Here is a 25,581-nt window from a genome sequence, read left to right on the forward strand (position 1 = left end):
ACCCATTACAGTGCACGTATCTACAAGCATGAGCTTCGATATACTAACAGATGATAGACACTATGTACATTTCCCACATGTTACAGTACACATATCTACAAGCATGAGCTTCGATATACTAACAGATGAAAGACACTATGTACATTTCCCAGCTTATGTTACAGTACACGTATCTACAAGCATGAGCTTTGATATACTAACAGTTGATATACACTATGTACATTTCCCCACATGTTACAGTACACGTATCTACAAGCATGAGCTTCAATATACTAACAGATGATAGACACTATGTACATTTTCCCGCTTATGTTACAGTACATGTAGCTACAAGCATGAGCTTCGATATACTAACAGATGATAGACATTATGTACATTTCCCCACATGTTACAGTACATGTATCTACAAGCATGAGCTTCGATATACTAACAGATGATAGACACTATGTACATTTCCCCACGTTACAGTACATGTATCTACAAGCATGAGCTTCGATATACTAACAGATGATAGACATTATGTACATTTCCCCACTTATGTTACAGTGCACGTATCTACAAGCATGAGCTTCGATATACTAACAGATGATAGACACTATGTACATTTCCCCACATGTTACACTACACGTATCTACAAGCATGAGCTTCGATATACTAACAGATGACAGACACTATGTACATTTCATAGGTTCATAGGTTGGTACTAGGCTATCAGCCCTAGGGCCTATACAAGCCTAGCCATAACAATTCCCTGGCTATTTCTTCCCACATTATTTACTTTCCTGGACCCCTGTCTAGCAGGGTGACTGACGTGATCCCTGGGGTGAATTTCCTTTCTCCCATCCAATCGTCAAGGTTCCTCTTGAAGAGGTCCACAGAGACACTCTGCTTGACATGTATGGGCAATCTATTCCAGAGTCTGGGGAGTCTCTGGGTCAGGAACCTATCCCTCCAGCATGTTTTGTTTATTGTGATGACAAGGTTTAGATCCCTGGAGCGTGTAGCTCTGAGGGATTGGGATTTCTTTAAGTGTAGCATGTCCAATAGCTCTGGGTTTGACATGGCCTTGTATGTTAAGCAGCGATCGCCTCTGAGTAGACGATATGCGACAGAGTATAGCTGGAGTTTTTTAAGGCGGTCAGCGTAGGGCATCTGCTTTAGGCCTGTGATTCTTTTAGTGAGGTATTTCTGATGTCTTGAGAGGTACATACCAAATGGGGCGTTGTATTCTATAACGGGTCTAATGAGGGATGAGTACAGTGGGACAATGACCTCTTTTTTTCTGGATGAAAAGCCATTTGTGATGAGGTGTGCCACATAGAAGGATTTCCTGAGTGTTGTGGCAATGTGGTTATCGAAGGTGAGACCACTGTCCACCTGTGTCCCTAAGTCTCTTATCACACTTTCTGTGTTTAGTGTACTGCCACCTATATGGTAATTCATGGATACATGTTTTTTCCCAAAGGGGATAACAATACATTTCTTGGCATTGAGCTTGAGCCCATGGCTCTGGCACCAAGCATCTGTTTCTGTAAGGCCCTTTTGTAGAGTATCCACATCATTTGGGGATTCAATAATGGCTCCCAGTTTGCAGTCATCTCCAAACTTTGTTAGCCAGAGTCCCTTAGTGTTGACCTGTACTTCAGAGAAGTAGATGCCAAACAAGAGCGGCCCCAGGACTGAACCCTGCGGTACTCCACTTGTCACTTGTCTGGAGCTGGATTTGGAGTCGGCTACTTTTACAGTGTGGGTTCTATCAGTAAGCCATTTAGCAACCCACTGGGTGACATAGGGATTAATGCCCAACTTAGTAAGTTTATCTATGATTCCAGAGTGGGGGATGGTGTCAAAGGCCTTGGCAAGGTCAAGATAGGCTGTGTGGACCACCTTACCCTTGTCCATGGCTCTGGAGACTGATTCAAAGAAGTCAATCAGGTTCAGGAGACAAGATCGCGCCTTCACAAACCCAAACTGGGTGGGGTCCAGTGTTTGAAGGTTGCCAATGTCCTTGTTTATAAGTTCCATGATAATACGCTCCATGGCCTTGCAGATAAGGCTTGTCAGACTGATGGGACGGTAGTTTCCGGGATCCAAGGTGGATCCCCCCTTGTGGATTGGGATAACTGTAGCTCTGCGCCACTCAGTGGGCACGAAACCTAAGGTGAGGCTATGATTAAACATGACACTTAGGTGAGGTGCCAGTTCATATTGTAGTTCATGTAGTACACAGCCCGGGATGTCATCTGGTCCCATGGATGCTGTATTCTTGGCTTTAGAGAGTGCGTTTTGTACCTGTGTGGCCATTATTACTGGAATTTGGCAATCTTCCGGTATTGAGATGGGCCATTTAGGGGTGAGAGGGGGGTGAAGTTGGCACTGAATCGATCTTCCAGGATATTGGCAATATCCTTTGGATCAGTATATTTAATGCCATTCTGTTTTAGCTCAGTGCAGATCTGAGCATTGCCATTTAGATTCTTGACATAGTTATAGAATGCTTTGTGGTTGTCTTTGGAATCTTTGGCAATTTTATTTTCGTAACTAGCTTTGGAGGATTTTATGAGGCATCTCAGTTTCTTACTGAGGCCAGTAAGGGAGTTTTTTGCATCCTGGGATTTTCCTCTTTTCTGCAAAAGTTTCTTCCTTTTGTTGTAAAGTTTGTTTATGGCAGGGGACCACCAGATTGGCTACCTTTTTTTGGATGAGAGCATTTTGGTTCTATTTCCCAGCTTATGTTACAGTACATGTATCTACAAGCATGAGCTTCGATATACTAACAGATGATAGACACTATGTACATTTCCCAACATGTTACAGTACACCTATCCACAACCATGAGCTTCAATATACTAACAGATGATAGACACTATGTACATTTCCCCACATGTTACAGTACACGTATCTACAACCATAAGCTTCGATATACTAACAGATGATAGACACTATGTACATTTCCCCGCTTATGTTACAGTACACGTATCTACAAGCATGAGCTTCGATATACTAACAGATGATAGACACTATGTACATTTCCCAGCTTATATTACAGTACATGTATCTACAAGCATAAGCTTCGATATACTAACAGATGATAGACACTATGTACATTTCCCCACATGTTACAGGACATGCATCTACAAGTATGAGCTTCGATATACTAACAGATGATAGACACTATGTACATTTCCACGCTTATGTTACAGTACACGTATCTACAAGCATGAGCTTTGATATACTAACAGATGATAGACACTATGTACATTTCCCAACATGTTACAATACAAGTATCTACAAGCATGATCTTCGATATACTAACAGATGATAGACACTATGTACATTTCCCCACATGTTACAGTACATGCATCTACAAGTATGAGCTTCGATATACTAACAAATGATAGACACTATGTACATTTCCCCGCTTATGTTACAGTACACGTATCTACAAGCATGAGCTTCGATATACTAACAGATGATAGACACTATGTACATTTCCCCACATGTTACAGTACATGTATCTACAAGCATGAGCTTCGATATACTAACAGATGATAGACACTATGTACATTTCCCCACGTTACAGTACACGTATCTACAAGCATGAGCTTTGATATACTAACAGATGATAGACACTATGTACATTTCCCAGCTTATGTTACAGTACATGTATCTACAAGCATGAGCTTTGATATACTAACAGATGATAGACACTATGTACATTTCCCAGCTTATGTTACAGTACACGTATCTACAAGCATGAGCTTCGATATACTAACAGATGATAGACACTATGTACATTTCCCAGCTTATGTTACAGTACATGTATCTACAAGCATGAGCTTCGATATACTAACAGATGATAGACACTATGTACATTTCCCAGCGTATGTTACAGTGCACAATCTACAAGCATGAGCTTCGATAGACTAACAGATGATAGACACTATGTACATTTCCCAGTTTATGTTACAGTACACGTATCTACAAGCATGAGCTTCGATATACTAACAGATGATAGACACTATGTACATTTCCCAGCTTATGTTACAGTACATGTATCTACAAGCATGAGCTTCGATATACTAACAGATGATAGACACTATGTACATTTCCCAGCTTATGTTACAGTGCACGTATCTACAAGCATGAGCTTCGATATACTAACAGATGACAGACACTATGTACATTTCCCAGTTTATGTTACAGTACACGTATCTACAAGCATGAGCTTCGATATACTAACAGATGATAGACACTATGTACATTTCCCAGCTTATGTTACAGTACACGTATCTACAAGCATGAGCTTCGATATACTAACAGATGATAGACACTATGTACATTTCCCAGCTTATGTTACAGTACATGTATCTACAAGCATGAGCTTCGATATACTAACAGATGATAGACACTATGTACATTTCCCAGCTTATGTTACAGTGCACGTATCTACAAGCATGAGCTTCGATATACTAACAGATGACAGACACTATGTACATTTCCCAGCTTATGTTACAGTACACGTATCTACAAGCATGAGCTTCGATATACTAACAGATGATAGACACTATGTACATTTCCCCACATGTTACAGTGCACGTATCTACAAGCATGAGCTTCGATATACTAACAGATGATAGACACTATGTACATTTCCCCACTTATGTTACAGTACACATATCTACAAGCATGAGCTTCGATATACTAACAGATGATAGACACTATGTACATTTCCCCACATGTTACAGTACACCTATCTACAAGCATGAGCTTCGATATACTAACAGATGATAGACACTATGTACATTTCCCCACTTATGTTACAGTACACGTATCTACAAGCATGAGCTTCGATATACTAACAGATGATAGACACTATGTACATTTCCCCGCTTATGTTACAGTGCACGTATCTACAAGCATGAGCTTCGATATACTAACAGATGATAGACACTATGTACATTTCCCCACATGTTACAGTACACGTATCTACAAGCATGAGCTTCGATATACTAACAGATGATAGACACTATGTACATTTCCCCGCTTATGTTACAGTACACGTATCTACAAGCATGAGTTTCGAAGGACTAACAGATGATAGACACTATGTACATTTCCCAGCATATGTTACAGTGCAAGTATCTACAAGCATGAGCTTCAATATACTAACAGATGATAGACACTATGTACATTTCCCGCTTATGTTACAGTACACGTATCTACAAGCATGAGCTTCAATATACTAACAGATGATAGACACTATGTACATTTCCCACATGTTACAGTACATGTATCTACAAGCATGAGCTTCGATATACTAACAGATGATAGACACTATGTACATTTCCCCACATGTTACAGTGCACGTATCTACAAGCATGAGCTTCGATATACTAACAGATGATAGAAACTGCGTACATTTCCCGCTTATGTTACAGTACACGTATCTACAAGCATGAGCTTTGATGTACTAACAGATGATAGATACTATGTACATTTCCCCACATGTTACAATACACGTATCTACAAGCATGAGCTTCAATATACTAACAGATGATAGACACTATGTACATTTCCCCACATGTTACAGTACACGTATCTACAAGCATGAGCTTTGATATACTAACAGATGACAGACACTATGTACATTTCCCAGCTTATGTTACAGTACACGTATCTAAAAGCATGAGTTTCGATATACTAACAGATGATGGAGACTATGTACATTTCCCCGCTTATGTTACAGTGCACGTATATACAAGCATGAGCTTCGATACACTAAAAGATGATAGACACTATGTACATTTCCCCGCTTATGTTACAGTACACGTATCTACAAGCATGAGCTTCGATATACTAACAGATGATAGACACTATGTACATTTCCCCACGTTACAGTACACGTATCTACAAGCATGAGCTTCGATATACTAACAGATGATAGACACTATGCAAATTTCCCCACGTTACAGTGCATGTATCTACAAGCATGAGCTTAGATATACTGGCAGATGATAGACACTATGTACATTTCCCCACATGTTACAGTACATGTATCTACAAGCATGAGCTTCGATATACTAACAGATGATAGACACTATGTACATTTCCCCACATGTTACAGTGCACGTATCTACAAGCATGAGCTTCGATATACTAACAGATGATAGACACTATGTGTATTTACCCACATTACAGTACACGTATCTACAAGCATGAGCTTCGATATACTAACAGAAGATAGACACTGTGTACATTTACCCACATCACAGTACACGTATCTACAAGGATGAGCTTCGATATACTAACAGATGATAGACACTACGTACATAGATTCATAGGTTTATACTAGGCTAGGGGTCCAGGAAAGTAAATAATGTGGGAAGAAATAGCCATTGAATTGTTATGGCTAGGCTTGTATAGGCCCTAGGGCTGATAGCCTAGTACCAACCTATGAACCTATCTTCCCTTGGGCATTTATAAGCCTAGCCAGAGTGTGTTTGGCTTTCGCCACCCATTTTAAATTAATTTTGCTATGCCCTTTTTCGAGGTTAGTATACTGTGCCTCTGTCTAACAGTGACACAGAAGTGATACCCGGGGTAAACCTATGACCTCCCATCCACTCATCAAGATTCCTCTTGAAGAGAGTCAATGAGGGACTCTGCCTAACCTGGACTGGGATTTTATTCCAGAGTGAAGGGAGCCTCTGGCTTATGAATCTGTCCTTCCAGCATGTCCTATTTATTTCAGTGCTGAGGTTCAAGTCTCTCGAGCGTGTAGCTCGATGGGATTTGGATTTTCTGAGGTGCAGCATGTCCATTAATTCTGGGTTGGACATGGCTTTATACGTCAGGCACAGATCGCCTCTGAGCAGGTGGTATGCCACTGAGTAGAGCTGGAGTTTCTTTAACCGGGCAGCATATGGCATCTGTTTGAGCCCTTTGATCCTCTTGGTGAGGTACTTTTGGGGTCTTTCCAGTTGCTGCAGGTGTCTGGTAAGGTATATCCCAAAAGGGGCATTGTTCTCAATTATGGGCCTGATGAGGGATGAGTAAAGAGGCACGATGACCTTCCCTGATCTAGATGTGAATCCCTTCATGATTAGGTGGGCTATATAAAATGTTTTTCCTAACCACTTTGGCCATGTGGTTGTCAAATGAGAGATTGCTATCAACTTGGTTCCCCAGGTCCCTAATTACTTCTTCTGTACTTAATGGATTACCACTTATGTGGTAATTTGTGGGCACTTTGTTTTTGCCAAAGGCGATGACTATACACTTTTTGGCATTTAGCTTGAGGCCATGGCTCTGGCACCAGTTGTCTGTTTCTATGAGGCCCTTTTACAGGATGCTTGTGTCGGCTGGAGAGTCGATTATGGCGCCCAGTTTGCAGTCATCTGTGAGCTTGGACAGCCACAGTCCTTCCGTGTTTGCCTGTACCTCCAAGAAATATATACCGAACAAGAGAGGTCCCAGGACTGAGCCTTGTGGGACACCACTTGTAACTGGTTTGGAGTCTGACATGGCTCCAGCAATGCTAACCATGTGGGTTCTGTCCTTGAGCCAGTTTGCAACCCATCTAGTGACATAGGGGTTTATATTTAAGCTGGTGAGCTTATCTATAATGCCCGAGTGGGGTATTGTATCGAAGGCTTTTGCGAGGTCCAGGTAGGCTGTGTGGACCATCTTCCCCTCGTCAATGGCCTTGATGACTGTTTCAAAGAAATCGACCAGGTTTAAGAGGCAGGATCTGCCCTTAACAAAGGCAAACTGGGTAGGATCCACTGTCTGTAGGTCCCCAATATCTTTATTTATGAGGTCCATGATGATCCTTTCCATAGCTTTGCAGACCAAGCTAGTCAGGCTTATGGGGCGATAGTTTCCAGGATCTGTTGAGGCACCACCTTTGTGGAGAGGGACCACTGTTGCTGTACACCACTCTTTGGGTACATATCCTGTAGTAAGGCTGAGACTGAACAGTAGTTTTATGTTTGAGTTTAGCTCTTCTTGGAGTTCATGTAGGACGCAGCCCAGGACACCGTCTGGTCCCATTGATGCTGTGTTTTTTGCTTTGGAGAGGGCGGCTCTTACCTGAGCATCTGAGATGTCAGGGGGGCAGTACTCTGCTGGGATAGATATTCGCTCTTTTGGTGGGGAGGGGATGAAGAAGTTTGCACTGAACCTGTCAGCTAGGATGTTGGCAATGTCTGTGGGTTCAGTGAATTTTTTGCCATTTTGGACTAATTCTGAGCATATCTGGGAATTCCCACCCAGGTTCCTAACATAACTAAAGAAAGCCTTGTGATTATCCTTAGTGTCCTGTGCAATTTTTCTCTCGAAGCTGGCCTTAGATGATTTTATGAGTGCCCATAGTTTTTTGCTAATACTGATGCCTTCCCCTTTTGGGATTTTGCTCTATCATGTAGTAGCTTCCTCCTTCTGTTGTATAGTTTGTTTATGGCTGGGGTCCACCAGACAGGACGTCTGCCTTTGGAGGATTGGGTCTTGGTTTTATTTGGGATTGCATGATCCATGCATTCCTGAAGGTGTTCATAGAATGCGTTTATAAAGGATTCTGCGGTCTGGGCCGTATTTTCCACAGGCCCTGGGGCTTTGAAGGATTCCACCTCGGTTTTGAGGAGTGTGAAATTTGCTTTAGAGAAGTTTTTCACTGTGGTTTTCTGGGCAGGGGGTGGGGTCGGGATGTGAATATCCAGTGAGATTAGTTTATGGTCTGATCTTACCAGTGAGGGATACACATCTGATCTGGAGTAGAGAGTCCCCATGTTGGTGATGATCAGGTCCAGTATGTTTTCCCCTCTTGTGGGAGTGGTAACAAGTTGTTCCATAGCATTTGAGTTTATAAATTCTAGGAACCTTTGGGCTAGGGTGTTGCAGCTAGAGTAATGCTCCCAGTCTATGTTTGGGTAGTTGAAGTCGCCCAATATAATGGTGTGTGGAGAGACCTTCATATTTTCCAGTGTTCTCACGAAGGCCGAGTGGGGTTCCTGGGTTTGGGGGGTGGTCTGTAGCAGGCTATAAACTGGAAGGCAGTTTTACCCACTGTTAGTTGCACATGGATAGTCTCTGATGCTTCGTGCTGTGCCACCAACCTGGAGGTGTGGGTATCTTTGACGAATATTGATACCCCCCCCTCCTTTTGTGGTTCTGTCCAAGTTTTGGGGCCGAAAAGCATGGAATGAGGTATAACCTGGTATTGCTGGGGTGCTCTCGGGAGCCTTGAATCATGTTTTGTTACTGCACAGATATCGATGTTCTCCATGCTAAGGAGAGTTTCGAGTGCATGCATCTTGAGGTTTAGACTTCTGGCGTTGAGTAGCATTACTCTTAGTTTCTTATCCCTTGTCATACCTATGGAGGTGGGTTTGTCTTTTGAGCCTTGCCTAAAAAAGGCACTATGGGGGTAGCAAGAGCCTTTGCCAATATCCGAAAGCCCAGGGGTGACAGGTGCAAGCCGTCCCTAGTGAAGCATCATGGCTTGTCGAGCATGTCATCCCAGGCTGACAGGCATTGAATCCCTTTGAATGACACCAATACTTAAGCCAATTGTTGAAATTGATCATCTTGTCTTCATATTGTGGCATCATTCTTGGTGAGGGTAAGATGCTACTCAAGGTCAGGGTCATACTGGCCTGGGCTACATGCTCAGAGAGCTCCTCTATGTCTCTTTTCATGTAGTCCAGGGAGGTACATCTCAGGTCAGTCACACCAGCATGGACAATGACTGAGTCATATTTGTACTTGCCTTGGATTGACCTGAGTGCGTGTGTTATGTGGCGGATCCTAGCGCCCGACAGGCAGCTCAGCGTGACCTTATCCTTTTTCAGCCTGGTGAGCGGGATGTCAGTGTGCCTGACGATAGAGTCACCTATTACAAGTGTATCAGGTGTGTTGTTTAGCCTTAAGGGCTGTGAATGTTCGGCACACTGGCTTTGTGAGCTATGTGTTGCACGTGTTTTGTTTTGGGGTAGCGGTTGCTTGGCTGTCTGCTTTGGAGGTCTCTGCTGCTTAGGCAGATTTTTATTTAGAGCCTCAGTATGTTTTGTGTGTTTATGTGTTTGGTTTGCTGTCGTGGTAGGTCTATGTGAGACTGGAATTGTAGTGAGTGTGGTTTCCTTCTCCTCCTGACTGGTTATGCCAATACTGAGTTGAGAGAGCTTATCCTCCAGTTTGGTTATATGGTTGCATCTCTCACATGTGTTGGAATTTGTTGGGAGGAGGAGAGGGTTGTCTGTGTACATGAGGCAGTTGTAACACTGCCTCAAGATTCCCAGATTCACTAGCTGGACCGGAGAGGAGATTGACAACTGACCTTTGGACATGCTAGAATAGTATTGGGAATTCCTTTTTAATTGAAAAAAAGGGCCAATGGGGAACAAGGTACTCAAGGGGAGTTTGTGAGGGTGTAGTGCTTTTAATTTTTTAGTGCTGACTTAGTGAGCAAGTGCCAGGTAACTTAAATGCAATGTGTTACAGGTAACTTAAATGCAAAAATGACAAACAGTAACTTTCTTTCAAGTGAAACAAGAAAATAAGTACAGTAAGCAATGCAGATATCACTAGGGATCCACAGAAGCGCTGAAAAGCCGCATTTCAGGGAAATAACAAGCAAACAAACAACAAGCATACAAACAAAGCTAGATTCAGCAGGCCTGGATCTAGTCTCTGCTACAGCAAACAAGGTGTACCAATTTCAGTAAGAGACAGTTCAAATATGCAGGCACTATAAGCCTTTAACCAGAAATTCCCAGCTCAGAAGGGCAGAGTCCAGCCTCTCCTCCCACAAGAGTGCAAACCACAAACCTTCTTAATGTAAAATAACTGGCCTGAAGCCCAAGTGCTTAAACCAGAACTAATACACGTTTAGAATAACAGACACTGAGCACTCAATCAGTAGTTCACAACTTAGAAGGATGTAAGCTACCTGTCCTGCCACCACAGTGCAGGCACAAACCTTCCTAATGTAAAACAACTGGTCTGAAGCCCAAGTGCTTAATCCAAAAGACTTAGAATAATAGCTACACTTCAAGTTATTACCAAGCAGTAATAAATACAATTGAATACTTTAAAGAATGCCTGGATTAGTGCTCAAGTTATACAAACAAAGCTAGTTTCAGCAGGCCTGGATCTAGTCTATACTACAGCAAACAATGTGTAGCAATTTCAGTAAGAAGCAGTTCAAATATGCAGGCACTATAAGCCTTTAACCAGAAATTCCCAGCTCAGAAGGGCAGAGTCCAGCCTCTCCTCCCACAAGAGTGTAGACCACGAGCCCTCTTAATGTAAAATAACTGGCCTGAAGCCCAAGTGCTTAAACCAGAATTAATACACTTTTAGAATAACAGACACTGAGCCCTCACTAAGCAGTTTCCAACATAAAGGATGTAAGCTACCTGTTCTGCCACTACAGTGCAGACCACAAACCTTCTTAATGTAAAACAACTGGTCTGAAGCCCAAGTGCTTAAACTAAAAGGCTTAGAATGAGTTACACCAAGCAGTAATAAATACAATTGAGTACTTTTAAGATGACGCAAAAGCAAAATAAAGTAGGAAGAAACAAATACAGTAAAAGCAGATAAAAAAAATATAAGTGGAAAGAGAGAAAGGAGTAGCAGAAACTAAGCTGATTGGCCTTCTCAAATGTTCTCCCTGTACTGGGTAGAATGAGGTAATGACACTAGACTGGGAGCAGGGTCCAAGGTCAAATTTACACTAGGGGCAGGCAACTGCAAAGCCACCAACTATAAAAACACTATACCAACAGGGAGGGAGGGTAGGAAACAAACTGCAGAAATGTTTCTCACAGCTGAAAAGCAGCAGTGAGCCTTTAAATGAAAGCTTGAAAACAGCTAAAGGAGCATCTAGAAAAAACAGTTTAACTGCAACAAGTTATCAGAAACAAACAACCCAACAGATGCTTAATAAAAGTGTACAATTTCCAGTTAATACCTCACACACAGTGAAACTAGCTAGAAAAATACACAGTACACAAAGTGCTATAAATAACAAAGAAATAAAGAACAAAATAAACAAAAAACAGGATACTTAATGTTATATATTATAGCTCCGAGTTTCCTCAGTGTCCTTCCTTCGATAAGCTCAGTTTGAAATGGCAGAACACTCACAACTGAACTTCTTAGGTAACAGAAAGTTGAAACCTGACACAGCTTTTAAGAAAGAAATCTCAAAACATTTCCCCATGTTACAGTGCACGTATCTACAAGCATGCGGTTTGATATACTAACAGATGATAGACACTACGTACATTTCCCCACATGTTACAGTGCACGTATCTACAAGCATGCGATTCGATATACTAACAGATGATAGACACTACGTACATTTCACCACGTTACAGTGCACGTATCTACAAGCATGCGGTTCGATATACTAACAGATGATAGACACTACGTACATTTCCGCACATGTTACAGTGTACGTATCTACAAGCGTGCGGTTCGATATACTAACAGATGATAGACACTACGTACATTTCCCCACATGTTACAGTGCACGTATCTATAAGCATGCGGTTCGATATACTAACAGATGATAGACACTACGTACATTTCCGCACATGTTACAGTGCATGTATCTACAAGCATGCGGTTTGATATACTAACAGATGATAGACACTACGTACATTTCCGCACATGTTACAGTGCACGTATCTACAAGCATGCAGTTCGATATACTAACAGATGATAGACACTACGTACATTTCCACACATGTTACAGTGCACGTATCTACAAGCGTGCTGTTCTATATACTAACAGATAATAGACACTACGTACATTTCCCCACATGTTACAGTGCACGTATCTACAAGCGTGCGGTTCGATATACTAACGAAGTTTCTTACTCTCAGTGCTTTCATTCTCGATGCCACGAATGCATTAAGTGGGATAATTAGAAGAAGCACAGCAAAGCCAGCCAGCACCGAGACACCCAGCTCCTGCCAGAGGAAGATGATCGCCATGAGGATCTGAAATGGAGCTGACCACAGCAGGTTCAGGTTTAGGCTCAGGTCCATGAGCTGCTGTGCATCAGTGGACATCAGGTTCACGATCTCTCCTGTTGTGTAGCGCTGTCGGGCAGAATTTGCCAGATTTAAAGACTATAGAAAGGAAAACAAAAGCAAATCAAACATTACTACAAAACAATATGGGCCCCACTGACAGTCCAAGCTTAGACCATGGTAAAATCATTGTAATTAACTTGGAATACACTACTAACACAACCGTAAAAGTATAACAATATATCCATACAAAAATAACTTTCACTTCACCCAAAATGCCACTGTTTTTCTCTTGATGAAATGCTATACTCCTGGTTTTTCACATGTCCAAACCTTTAAAGTGTTACTCTTATTTTCTGAACCTGTACTTTTGTGTGTCAACCTTGCTGTAGAAATCTCGGATAATGAATGTTTCTAAATCTATTGTCCTCTTACTACTTTATTTTATAAATTGTACTGTAGACTCATTCTTATTTTAGAAACTGTATAATTAATTTCATTGCTTCACCTTATACTTCTGTACTTTCTCAACAAAAAAATTTTTTTTTTATTTTTTTTTTCAATTTTTCTATGTAATAACTCACTGCAATTTGATTTGTCTTGGAGCTTTTCTCCCCAGGACTCCATTGAAAACAGGTTCCTTGGCCCAATGGACTATCCTGGTAAAACAACTGCAAATAAATAAATAACTAAATAATTATATTAAGAAAACATCTTACAAAAATACTGATGCCTTAGAGAGAACAATGATAAACAGTTACGTCAGATACTTCACTGGAGACAGGACAGTGCATTATTCCTTAAGGAATGTGTACAATGAGTGATGTCTACCCCTAGAACTATTTATTTACTTATTTTATATTTGATTACCGGATTGGTCTGACTGGACACTCAGGTACCCATTTTCAGCAGAGACCCGGGGAGAAAAGCTCCGCATACATGACAATCACAAAAAATACAAAATCTCCACATATATGATAAAAATACAAAAGTCACAGATGAGTACAAATTAACAGAGAAACAATAGTATATCATAGCATAGTACGATGAAAAGTTACAGAAGTATACAATATAGAGTGTACTGTAGTAAAACAAAAAATATAATGTATTTGAGTAAGAAAGTACAGTAATATATACAGTTATATACATACATTTAAAAAACAATTTGTTATGGTAGTTTTTTTTCTATGTGTTCCACCTTGGAGTAGTGCCAGAGGAAGAGTCATCTGAACTAGGACAGACATTTTAGGCACAGCTGATATTTGGCAGGATCTAGGAACACAAACAGGGCAGTGCTTTCTGGGAGGCCTGATATGAAGGACGCCTTTAAAAAAATGCTTGACCTCAAACCAAGAGGCCAGAGGAGGATTGTTGGGAGGGTGGCCTAATGGTTAAGGTGTTTGCAAACACAAGGTGCAGGGTTTGAGTCTCACAAGGGACAATTGGCTAGTGCACAACAAGGGACAAAGAAAATGTGATGCAGTGTAACTCTTAGGAAAACTGACCACAAAGCCAACACAAAGGCAGCAGAATAGATCCAAACACAGTTCTTTTGTAAACCAACACAAAAGCAGCAGGGTAAATCCAAACATAGCTTTATTCCAAAAAGAAACTGGATTAGTGCTTTTGTTCTAATATTTTAAAACTTCATCAAATAAAATAGCTTTTCTCAGCCAAAGCGTTATATACAAAGGTCAAACACAAAGTAAACAGTCACATGACAGCTGAACCCTTCTTAACGATTAAATTTAAAGGGACAGGTTCTTCAAAACACAGTCTTATAACAAATGCATTTTCTAAAAGCATATTATAACAACATTATAAACCTATATGCACACATACATAGTAATCCCATCCAAAAACCTAAATATGTTAATAAAAAAATGAAAAAATATGTATATGTACATATACACAGATGTGAAAAAACTTTATCATCAATATAATGCTTTTAGTTTTAGTAAAAAGGCAATCGAGGTTTGGTCATTTAAACTTGGTAAACTTACAGCATTAAAAAGGAGCTGTCAATACAGCTCCCTCTTTTCAATAGAGACCAAGGCACCCCCTTTCCCTACCTCTGGGATCACTTTTTCAAGTATACTGAACTTAAACTGGTCTCCTGGGAATTCTTGCACATGTTTTGAAAGTGCACTAGTTTGTTTTTCTTGATATCATACAGGTGTTCATACACCTTTTCCTTCGACTGCCTTTCATTTTTGCCTATGTAGAACCCCAGACACTTTTGGCAGACAGCAACATAAACCACACCTGTGGTATGACAATTAAAGTTTCCTGCTACGTTGAATATACATGAATTAATAGAAAAATGCTCACCCCCAAATATATGTTACAATATAATCATCTTCTACAATTCCCCATATATGCCCTTTTAGTGTTATTAATTGCCTTTGAAAAATCATCCAGAATATTTTTACCCTTAAGAGAAGTTAACATGATTCTGTATCCAAGGAAATGTGGTACAACATACCATTAGGAATAGCAAATAGCAAACCTGCCCTGGCCCTGGAAGCAATATCCAATTTGTAATGCTTAGTGAAAGTATGAACAGAGGACCAAGGAGCAGTTTCAAGAATAGAACTGGTATCCACACCTTTGAAAAAGGCACCAAAGGAGGCAACTACCCTAAGAGAATGTGCCTTTACAGACAGAAAAGTTCTGCCGTAAAAAGAATAACAAACAGAAACGGCCTTAGAAATCCAGGAGGAGATGGTTTGCTTGGAAACAGCCAAACCAAAGGTCCTGGGATGAAAAGAAACAAAAAGTTGCTAAGGCTTACAAATGGTCTTTGTGTTATCTAAATAGTACCTGAGCTGTCTATGCAGATCCAAGGTGTGAAGAACTTCTCACTGGCAGACTGCAGAGAAGGAAAAAAAAAAGGAACGATGAACAGACTGATTAAGGAACAACTCATTAACCTCCTTGAGCGAAGACACATCCTGTCTCTGAAAAACTAAAAAGGGAGGAATAGCCATGAGGTCTTAAAGTTCAGGCACCATCTTGGCAAAAGTAAGAGACAATGGAAGAACACTCTTCCAAGTACAATGTTGGAAGGAAGGTGAAGAAGCAGGCTCAAAAGGAGCCCGAGTTAATTTTAAAAGTACAGAAGTGAGGTACCAAGAAGGTGGAATAGGCTTTCTGGGAGGCCTGATATGAAGGGCACCTTTAAAAAATTGCTTGACCTCAAACCAAGAGGCAAGAGGAGGATTGTTGGGAGGGTGGCCTAATGGTTAAGGTGTTTGCAAACACAAGGTGCAGGGTTTGAGTCTCACAAGGGACAATTGGCTAGGCTTAAAATGGCTTGTAGGGCAGTTAGCTTGGTACGAACCTATGATTCGTACGAACCTATGATTCGATTCAAAGGCAGACAAGCAGAAATTGCTAACAGGTGAGCTTCAGCTTGAACAATATACCAAGCCAGCATGCAGCAGATCACTCAGACAATTCAGAACTAGAAGAACCTCCGTTTTTTAATTTCCCCAAGTCTTTTGGGTTTCTAATACCATGATGGGAATGGACCCCATTCCTAAGTCAAAGTACGATTAAACTTCATGAAATTTGTATTGTTTCACTCTTTGATTACAGCATATAGTGCTCTTTGCAGCACCCACAATGTGCCCAGTAATGACTCCTAATGCAATTTGTACAGAGTTACATGTCTTGGTAACATATTTAAATACGACTGTAGACTCTTCTTTATAAGACTTGTTGCTCCTACTATTATTGGAACTGTCTGGGTATCCTTCTTCAACATTGCTCTTGTTTCTGCCTGCAAATCCTGATGCTTTATGACTTAGTGTCTCTCTCTATGCAAGACACTGTAGTCACTGGGTGTGGTGATTTCAATGATCAATGCTACTTTTGTCTTCTTTTCATGGACCACTATATTCGGTTTTCTAGCATCTGTCTTTTGAACAGTTGGTAATGGATGATCCCATGTGCTGTAGACTTTATCATTTTCTATGATGCTTTGTGGGTAATAGTTCCAGTGTTTTTCAGCCACTTCAATACCATAATGTTTTTGCAATCCCTAGTGCAACAGTCTTGCCACATTATTATGCCTTTCAGTATACAGCCTTTCTGCTATTAGTATGTCGCAACCAGCAATGAGGTGTGCAACTGTTTCTAATTCGGTTTTACAAAACCTACATTTGTCTGTTTCGCCCACACATTCAATGGACTTTATAAACCAATGTGTACTCAAGTCTACTACCTTCATCCACCAATATTAACCTTTCATCTCTTTGTTTGAATTTGCCTCTCCTTAACCATTCCTGTATTTGCTCCTGATCAATATGAGGTTCTTCCAGATGTTTTCTATACTTGCAAATATATTTATGCATTTTCCACATTTCTTGCCTTCTCATCTGGTCTTTCACGTTATATTCTTTCTTTTGCTTTTTGGCACATTCAGTTGCTGCCTGATTTTTATCGCTTCTGGTTTGATTTCCATTCCTGCTTGATGCTGATATGCCTCTTGCTAGATTAAGCAGAGAAGTCATCTTAGATTTTTTTCTCCTCTTGTTTCAGAATTTTCACTACATTTGGGTCTTGTGAGATCAGCAGATATGTGTGGAGTCCCACGACTGCAGATCTATACATACAATCAATTTCAAGGAGGCCCATCCCTCTTTCGGAACGGGGAATATATAATCTTGGTATGCACTGATTTTTATAAATCATTTGGTGAGCATGAAGCATCCTTCTTGTTTCCCTGTCTAATCTATCCAACATGTTTTGGGGTCAGTCAGTTATTCCAAATCTGTAAATTAGGACAGGAAGAGCAAATTGATTTATAGCTTGGATTTTGTTCCTAGATGTCAGTGCTGTTTTCAGGATTAATTTAAGTCTTCTGAAGTATTCCTTACAATGTTTTATATGCATTTGTTCATGTTTAATCTTGATCCTTCATCAATTCCCAAATATTTATACACTCCCTCTTGCTCAGGTTCTTCTACATCACATTCTTCTCCCAAACTGATGTTTTCCTGGTGTTGCAGATTTCCTGCTTTAAAGGTTGCTTTTGCACATTTATCAAGGCCAAATGACATTCTTATATCATCTGAAAAAGTTTTGACAACTTGTAGTTGTGCTTTCAGTTCCTCACCTGATGAGCTATACAGTTTTAAATCATCAACAAAGAGAAAATGACAAGTCATTACACATAGCTGGCCTTAGGCATAGGCCAACTAGGCGGCCACTTAGGGCGCCGCTGTAGCAGGGGCACTTTTCCAGTATTTATTTGGTGTAGGTAGACCAGGATGTGGGCACCAGATGGTGTGGTAGGGGACGCCGTGGAGCCCTTTTGCCTGAGGCACCAGTTGACCTAAGGCCGCTACTTACACTTTGTTGTTTTCTAGGAGCCAGATTATAGCCATGGCCTAAGCTGGTAAGTAGACAGCTTAATGGGTTAAGGGCAAGGCAGAACAGCAGCGGTGACAAAGAGTTACCCTGAAATATCCCCTTTTGAATTTTTATCCCTGGGGTAATAATTTGTCCTTTACCATGGCTTAATTGCAAAGTGGTCTGCCACTGTTTCACAGTCACTGTATGTAGTTGATTAGTGTACAGTGTGTCATATTCATTTTTAAGCACTCTTTTATCCATGAATATAGGACACTATCAAATGCTTTTTTGTAGTCAATCCATGCCATACTTAGATTCTTCCCCTTTTTACAGTTTTCCACTATGACTATTTAACAACAACTGATCCTTTTTCCAAATGACTGCCTTTTATTGCCCTTCTGCTCTACTGCCATAACTGAGTTTTCTTCTAAACGACTATAAACTCTGTCAGCATCAATTCCCATGTACAGTTTATACATCGTTGGAAGGCAAGTTATTGGTCTATAATTTTTAGGGTAACTTGCAGGGTCATTCTTAAGTAAGAGCATTGTTTTTCCTGTTGTTAACCAGGTTGGTGTCTGTTCAGGGTGCGCATATAAATAGTTCTTACTCATGGCTAAATCTTTGTGCAAAGATGTTAGTACCTTTAGCCCGAAGTTAGTTGCTGTATCTGGGCCTTTGATTTTCTGATTAGAGGCTTTTCTTAACTTTGTTTCAATCTCTCTGGCTGTTACTTCATCCCATTTCATATCTTGTACCTTTAAACTTCTTATTCTTTCTTTTACTTCTATCCATTCAGCATCTTTGTTATGTTCCACAGGATCTTCATAGATACTTCTCCAAAATGTATCTATTTCTTCTTTTTTTTGGCAGTCTTTCGATTATTCCTTTTACTTTATTTCCCAGTTCTCTATAAAACTTTTTTGGGTCATCAACAAATTGCTCATTTTGTACTTTTCCTTTATATTTATCAGTCTATCTTCTAAGTTTTTCTGCCTGTGCTGAAATTTTTAGTTTATTTATAATAGATGTGAATAAAGCAATGTGCGGTATTAAAACAGACCAGGATCTAACATGCACTATCTTTCTTAGTATTTTTGTTGATCTGTTCCCTCTCCTATACTCCTCTAACAGTGACACTTCTAGTCTTAATTGCTTTAGTTTGCGCTATTTGATACTTCCGTGATGATATTCGATTTCTCCCCTTCCTTTCCCTCAGTATCCTGTGTTCCTGAGTTAGAACTTTATCAGTTATTAGTTTAGCTGCACAGTAATATATCCTGTTTACTTCTGTTATATTGCATGGATCTCTATGGACAGTCCTAATTACTGTGTTCATTTGTTTTATCAGACTTCTGACTTTTGGGGTTTTACTGACCTTCTGCAGTCTATTTCTCTCATTTATCTTAATATATCTATCCATGACTATTAAATTATGCAACTCTTCTCAACTCATTTTCTTCCAAACTGAGGGCACATCCCTTCTTTTTCATTTCCTGAAGGCATTCTATAGAAAGTTGTATAACATCTTCCCGTGGCACCTTCTCTTCAGTTTCATCCAGTGTCATCTGTTGTTTTGTGATATGGGAACTCACTGGCCTATCACTCCTCAACACTGACTGCATCAGAGTTTCCACAGTTTCCTGTTCCTTCCTTTGCTGTCCAGCTTCAAGTGAACGTTTATACTGGTTTCCTGTCGAAGGCTCCAAATTATCTTCATACGGCACCTGACCAATTGCTTCCTGCTCCACTGGTTTCCCCTTAATTTCGATATCCATTACTCTATCCTGTTGTGGTGCTTTCTGAATTAGATTTTCTATACTGAATCCTTCACTTCGCAGGCACTCCATAACTTCACCTTTTATTATTTTAATTCCTACTTTACTAATCTCTTCTACGCTCCATCTTTGTGATATTTTTTTTATTGTGAAATTTTCCATATCCAGATGCCTTTGTCTGAATTTCTCTTCAAATATCTTTGGGGCTGTCTTCTTTACATTGATTAATTTGGCTTTCTCCTTTGCATAAATATTGCACCATATCAAATGTCTCTTTCTTTCCCTTGACCATATTTCTTTTTTATACTTTTCAAATATCTCTTGGTTTTGTTGTTTATATTTTTGCACTTCCTTAGATGCTTCTTTTTCCAAACAGATCAAGGTTTCTTGATCTATATACTGTTTTTCATAAATCTGTTGTATTAATGAACACAGATTTTCATTTGAAGCTTCTGACAGTTTTTCTTGTGGAAGTATTTTTCTTTCATCTAATTTCTCTCTTAATCATTTTGTATATCTTGTGTCTGGACATTCTGGGTTTTTTGCATAATAGTAACAATACATACTTTCTTTCTTATCCTCAACAGTCCACTTTATTGTCTTTATGGCTCTTCTTTGGCCTATCAGTTGCAGTGATTTTTGTGGACTGCTACTTCCTTCTACAACAGGGGGACATCCTCCCCCTGGGCCTGGCCTGGCCCCATTGTAGTAATGTTTCCGTATTCTGCACTGTCATCTTTTCCAATCCTGGCATCAGTGCACCTACCAGGATTGGGCACTTTTTTATCCTGGGTCTTGTGCACCCAGCTATCTTTTTTAGTTTTTGACCTACTTCTGTCCACAATATACACTATACCATATAAATACAGTCTATATATCAGTGTTGCCTTGGTGAGATTTTGTGAAACCAGGGTCCACCTCATGAAGGTACTCACCAAGACTTGAGGATTAATTGAATTTCAGCACTACTACACTCCTTTGCTTGCTGACTTTTCACCTCTCCATTCAGTTCACAGAGAGGGGATTCTGATGGCGACAGCGGTAACAGACAAAAAATCTTTTCCATTTGGACATATGTGATTTTCCCAGCCTCTTGCAGAACCCAAAGCATGTCCTCAGAAAAGAAGTGCCTAAAAGGAATGAAAATCCTGTCACCCACAGTGTCAGTTGAGGAGTTTTGTGTGATAAAATCCACCCAATGAGGTAACTTGTGGTGACTGCCCTTGGCCAAGTGAGAAACGAGTAACCAATGCTGTCTGGGCCAAAAGGAACTCATCAGCAACATTTTGGGAGAGTCTTGTCTAATCTTTTGCAGAACCCATGGCAACAGGGGAAGGGTGTATGTTATATGTGTAGACAAATATCCCCTTCGAAGGAAAAGATATGGCATTCACTTCCCAAGTCAGAGGTCAGAGGACTTGGAACTTTGGAACAAGAAAAAGGAAGCTGTCTGTTCAGAGGGGAGGCTAAAAGATCTGAGGAAGAAGAGCAGAGGCATACTTGGTCATGTGTGTCTGGTAATTAATAGCCCTAAAAGACAGGGGGACAGCAGTATAAACTTTCTTACCCAACCTTTCCATGGCTTAACTGTCCTTATCTGAATCAAGGAGTTTAATATATGGCAACAACTTAACGGGATCATCAGAGGAGACTGAAACCATTGAAAATCACCAGAATGGCACTTATACAAACATCTGCTATCCTCAGGCATCTAGTACAACCTGACAGGTTTGTTGGGAACAGGAGGCTGAGAATCAGGAGCAACAGAGGCAGCAGTAAAGGTGTCCAAAAGGGCTGCCAAAACAGGAGGGGAGACCAGATGGCTTGGGAGACTCCATTTGTAGGAGCTTATAGTACCTCTTTTGGATGTCAGAGAACTGGGAGCAATCCCATTTAAAATACTCCATCATGGGATCAATAGTATCCCCAAAGGATAATTCCTCCGGGGGGGGGGGGTATGGACTCAAGGAATCCTCTTCCTCTGAACCACAGTCCAAAGGGAAAGGAATTTGAAAAGAATAAGCAAGGGATTCCTCCCTGAAATCCAAATCCTCATCCATGGAATCCTATTCTCTAGGCCTCTTAACAGGAGAGGAAGATCATGGAGGAACAGGGACTAACCAGGGAAGGGGAAGGCCTGACACCTCTTGAGAAGGCTTCAGGGCCATTAAAGTGCTGAACAGACTCTGAGTAAACTCTTGCCATTCAAGCTGGGGGTCTTTAGCAACAGAGGAAAATGTTTTGTTTTCTGCTTTTCTTCAGTGGGATGTCTGCCCTACGTACCCTTGGAGGTTCAGAACCTTGGCAAGATTCAATAATGGTAGTAGAGATCCCCTCCCTCACTAGAATCTGAGGAATCCCACTCGGGCCCTTGGAAATAATCAGCAGAGGTTCCCCCTCAACATCTGGAGCAGATGTAAGAAAAGCCTCCACGGACTTGCAAGCAGTCAGATCCATGCAGGCCTCTGACAGGGTCACGGCAGAGGAAACTGAGGAAAGCACCAAACAGTCTTCATGGCTTTCAATAGTTTCTAGAAAGACATCCAGAGGAGGCTGGAAAGCAACTGGATTAGGTGTAGGTCTCTTGGCCTTTTTCTTGGCAGAGAGCTTGTCCTCAGGATGGGAGGATTCTACTACAACACCCTGAGTCAAAAGCTTTAAGTCATTGGTTCACAAGGTATATGGACAAATAAAATAAATGACTATGGAGGATCTTAGGGTCAAAGGCTTGGCAGACAGAGCACTGCATATGGTCATGGGAAACACCTAGGCAAAAAAGACACTGGTTGTGATGGCCTTTATGGGGAATCTGCCTCCCACACTGACATCTTCCCCTTTCTGGATGACATGAACGTAAATACAAGACAAAAATTAAAAAAAAGAGAAGAAACCCCAAAGGGGCACTTATCCCAAAGCAGCTTGACAACCAGCAGAACATAAAGGCATTCAGACTGATGCTCAGTATTGGTGTTCGGCCTGTGGCAAAGAAGTTGTGAGTGTGTACATCCATACATCAACTTTATGCCCTATGCCTTGCAAGGGGAGCATACATGTGATGTACGTCACCTATAAGATCTAAAGACAATAGAATACTTATGTACAGAATACCGCAACAGGATATGGAAGGTCATCATATAATACTCTGTAAACATGTAAATATGGCACAATGTATGCTTAGGTTCATAGGTAGATACTAGGCTATCTGCCCTAGGGCATTTATAAGCCTAGCCAGAGTGTATTTGGCTTCCGCCTCCCTATTAGATTAGTCTACTGTGCCTCTGTAAAGTAGGTCACAGAAGGTACCCTTTTAAGATTAGTTTACTGTGCCTCTGTCTAGCAGGGACACAGAAGAGATCCCAGGGGTGAATTTGCGATTTCCCATCCACACGTCCAGATTTCGCTTGAAGAGGGTCAGCGAGGGGCTATGTCTAATGTGAATTGGGATTCTATTCCAGAGTGAGGGAAGACTCTGGGAAATGAATCTGTCCCTCCAGCATGTCCTATTTATTTTTGTGCTGAGGTTTAGGTCCCTGGAACGTGTAGCTCTAAGGGACTTGGATTTTTTGAGGTGGAGCATGTCCATTAATTCTGGATTTGACATGGCTTTGTACGTCAGGCATAGATCGCCTCTGAGTAGGCGGTAAGCAACTGAGCAGAGCTGGAGTTTCTTTAGTCGAGCTGCATAGGACATCTGTTTGTAGCCCATGATCCTCTTGGTGAGGTACTTTTGGGGTCTCTCCAGTTGCTGCAGGTGTCGGGTAAGGTACATCCCAAAAGGGGCATTGTATTCAATTATGGGCCTGATGAGTGACGAGTAGAGGGGCACAATGACGTCTCTTGATCTAGATGCGAACCCTTTCGTGATAAGGTGGGCTATATAGAAGGTCTTTCTAACCACCTTGGCAACGTGATTATCAAAGGAGAGATTACTATCTACATTGGTCCCCAAATCTCTAATTACTTCTTCCGTACTTAATGGATTACCACCTATGTGGTAATTTGTGGGCACCTTGTTTTTCCCAAAGGGGATGACTATGCACTTTTTAGCATTTAGCTTGATGCCGTGGCTCTGGCACCAAGCATCTGTCTCTGTGAGACCCTTTTGGAGGATGCTTGTGTCAGCTGGAGATTCGATTATGGCCCCCAGTTTGCAGTCATCTGCGAACTTTGTCAGCCATAATCCCCCCGTGTTAGCCTGAACCTCAGAGAAGTATATACCAAGAGAGGTCCCAGAACTGAGCCCTGTGGGACGCCAATTGTAACTGGTTTGGATTCGGACATGGCACCTGCGATTCTGATTATGTGGGTTCTATCTCTGAGCCAGTTTGCAACCCATCTTGTGATATAGGGGTTGATATTTAAGCTGGTAAGCTTATTTATGATGCCCAAGTGGGGTATTGTGTCGAAGGCTTTTGAGAGGTCCAGGTAGGCTGTGTGGACTACCTTGCCCTCATCTATGGCTTTGGTAACTGTTTCAAAGAAGTTAACTAGGTTTAAGTGGCAAGATCTGCCCTTAACAAAGCCGAATTGGGTAGGGTCCAGTGGTCCAGTGTCTGGAGTCTCCCAATGTCTTTGTTTATGAGTTCCATGATAATACACTCCATAGCTTTACAGACCAGACTAGTCAGGCTTATGGGGCGATAGTTTCCGGGGTCCGTTGTGGCACCACCTTTGTGGAGTGGGACCACTGTAGCTGTACGCCATTCTTTGGGTACATATCCTGTAGTAAGGCTAAGTTTGAACAGTGACTTAATGTGAGGGTTCAGTTCTTCTTGGAGCTCATGTAAGACACAGCCTGGGACACCGTCCGGTCCCATAGATGCTGTGTTTTTTGCTTTGGAGAGGGCAGCTTTCACCTGTGCATCTGTGATGTCAGGGAGGTTACATTCAGTTGGGATAGGCATTTGATCCTTTGGGGGGGAAGGGGGGGGGGGAGTTTGCGCTGAATCTGTCTGTCAGGATGTTAGCTATGTCTGTAGGTTCAGTATATTTTTTACCGTTATGCAACAATTCAGAGCATATCTGAGAGTTTCCGCCCATGTTCCTGACATAACTAAAGAAGGCTTTGTGATTATCTTTAGTGTCTAGGGCAATTTTTCTTCCGAAACAGGCCTTTGATGATTTTATAAGGGATCGATGTTTCTTGCTAATACTGATCAGAGATGCCTTCCTTTTTTGGGATTTTGCTCTGTCATGTAGTAGCTTCCTCCTTCTATTGTATAGTTTATTTATGGCCGGGGTCCACCAGACCGGTCTCCTGATTTTGGAGGAGTGGGTCTTGGTTTTATTAGGGATAGCACGATCCATGCATTCCTGCAGGTGCTCATAGAATACATTTGTAAAGGATTCTGTGGACTGGGCTGTGTTATCCTCTGGCCCAGGGGCTTTGAAGGATTCC

The 25,581-nt window shown here is 41.2% G+C and overlaps 1 protein-coding gene across 1 annotated transcript in view; it reads right to left on the minus strand.

The window, feature by feature from the left end:
* Window positions 1-25,581, minus strand: part of LOC122802503 (multidrug resistance-associated protein 1-like) — a 1,262,326-nt gene that overhangs the window by 921,724 nt on the left and 315,021 nt on the right. The window contains exon 6 of the mRNA XM_044072155.1: window positions 12,889-13,143. Coding sequence (XP_043928090.1) covers window positions 12,889-13,143 — 255 coding nt within the window. The remainder of the gene's footprint in view (window positions 1-12,888; window positions 13,144-25,581) is intronic.

The sequence above is a fragment of the Protopterus annectens genome, chromosome 5.part0 (genome assembly GCF_019279795.1).
Source record: "Protopterus annectens isolate FY-2018-M chromosome 5.part0, PAN1.0, whole genome shotgun sequence".
Lineage (NCBI taxonomy): Eukaryota > Metazoa > Chordata > Ceratodontiformes > Protopteridae > Protopterus > Protopterus annectens.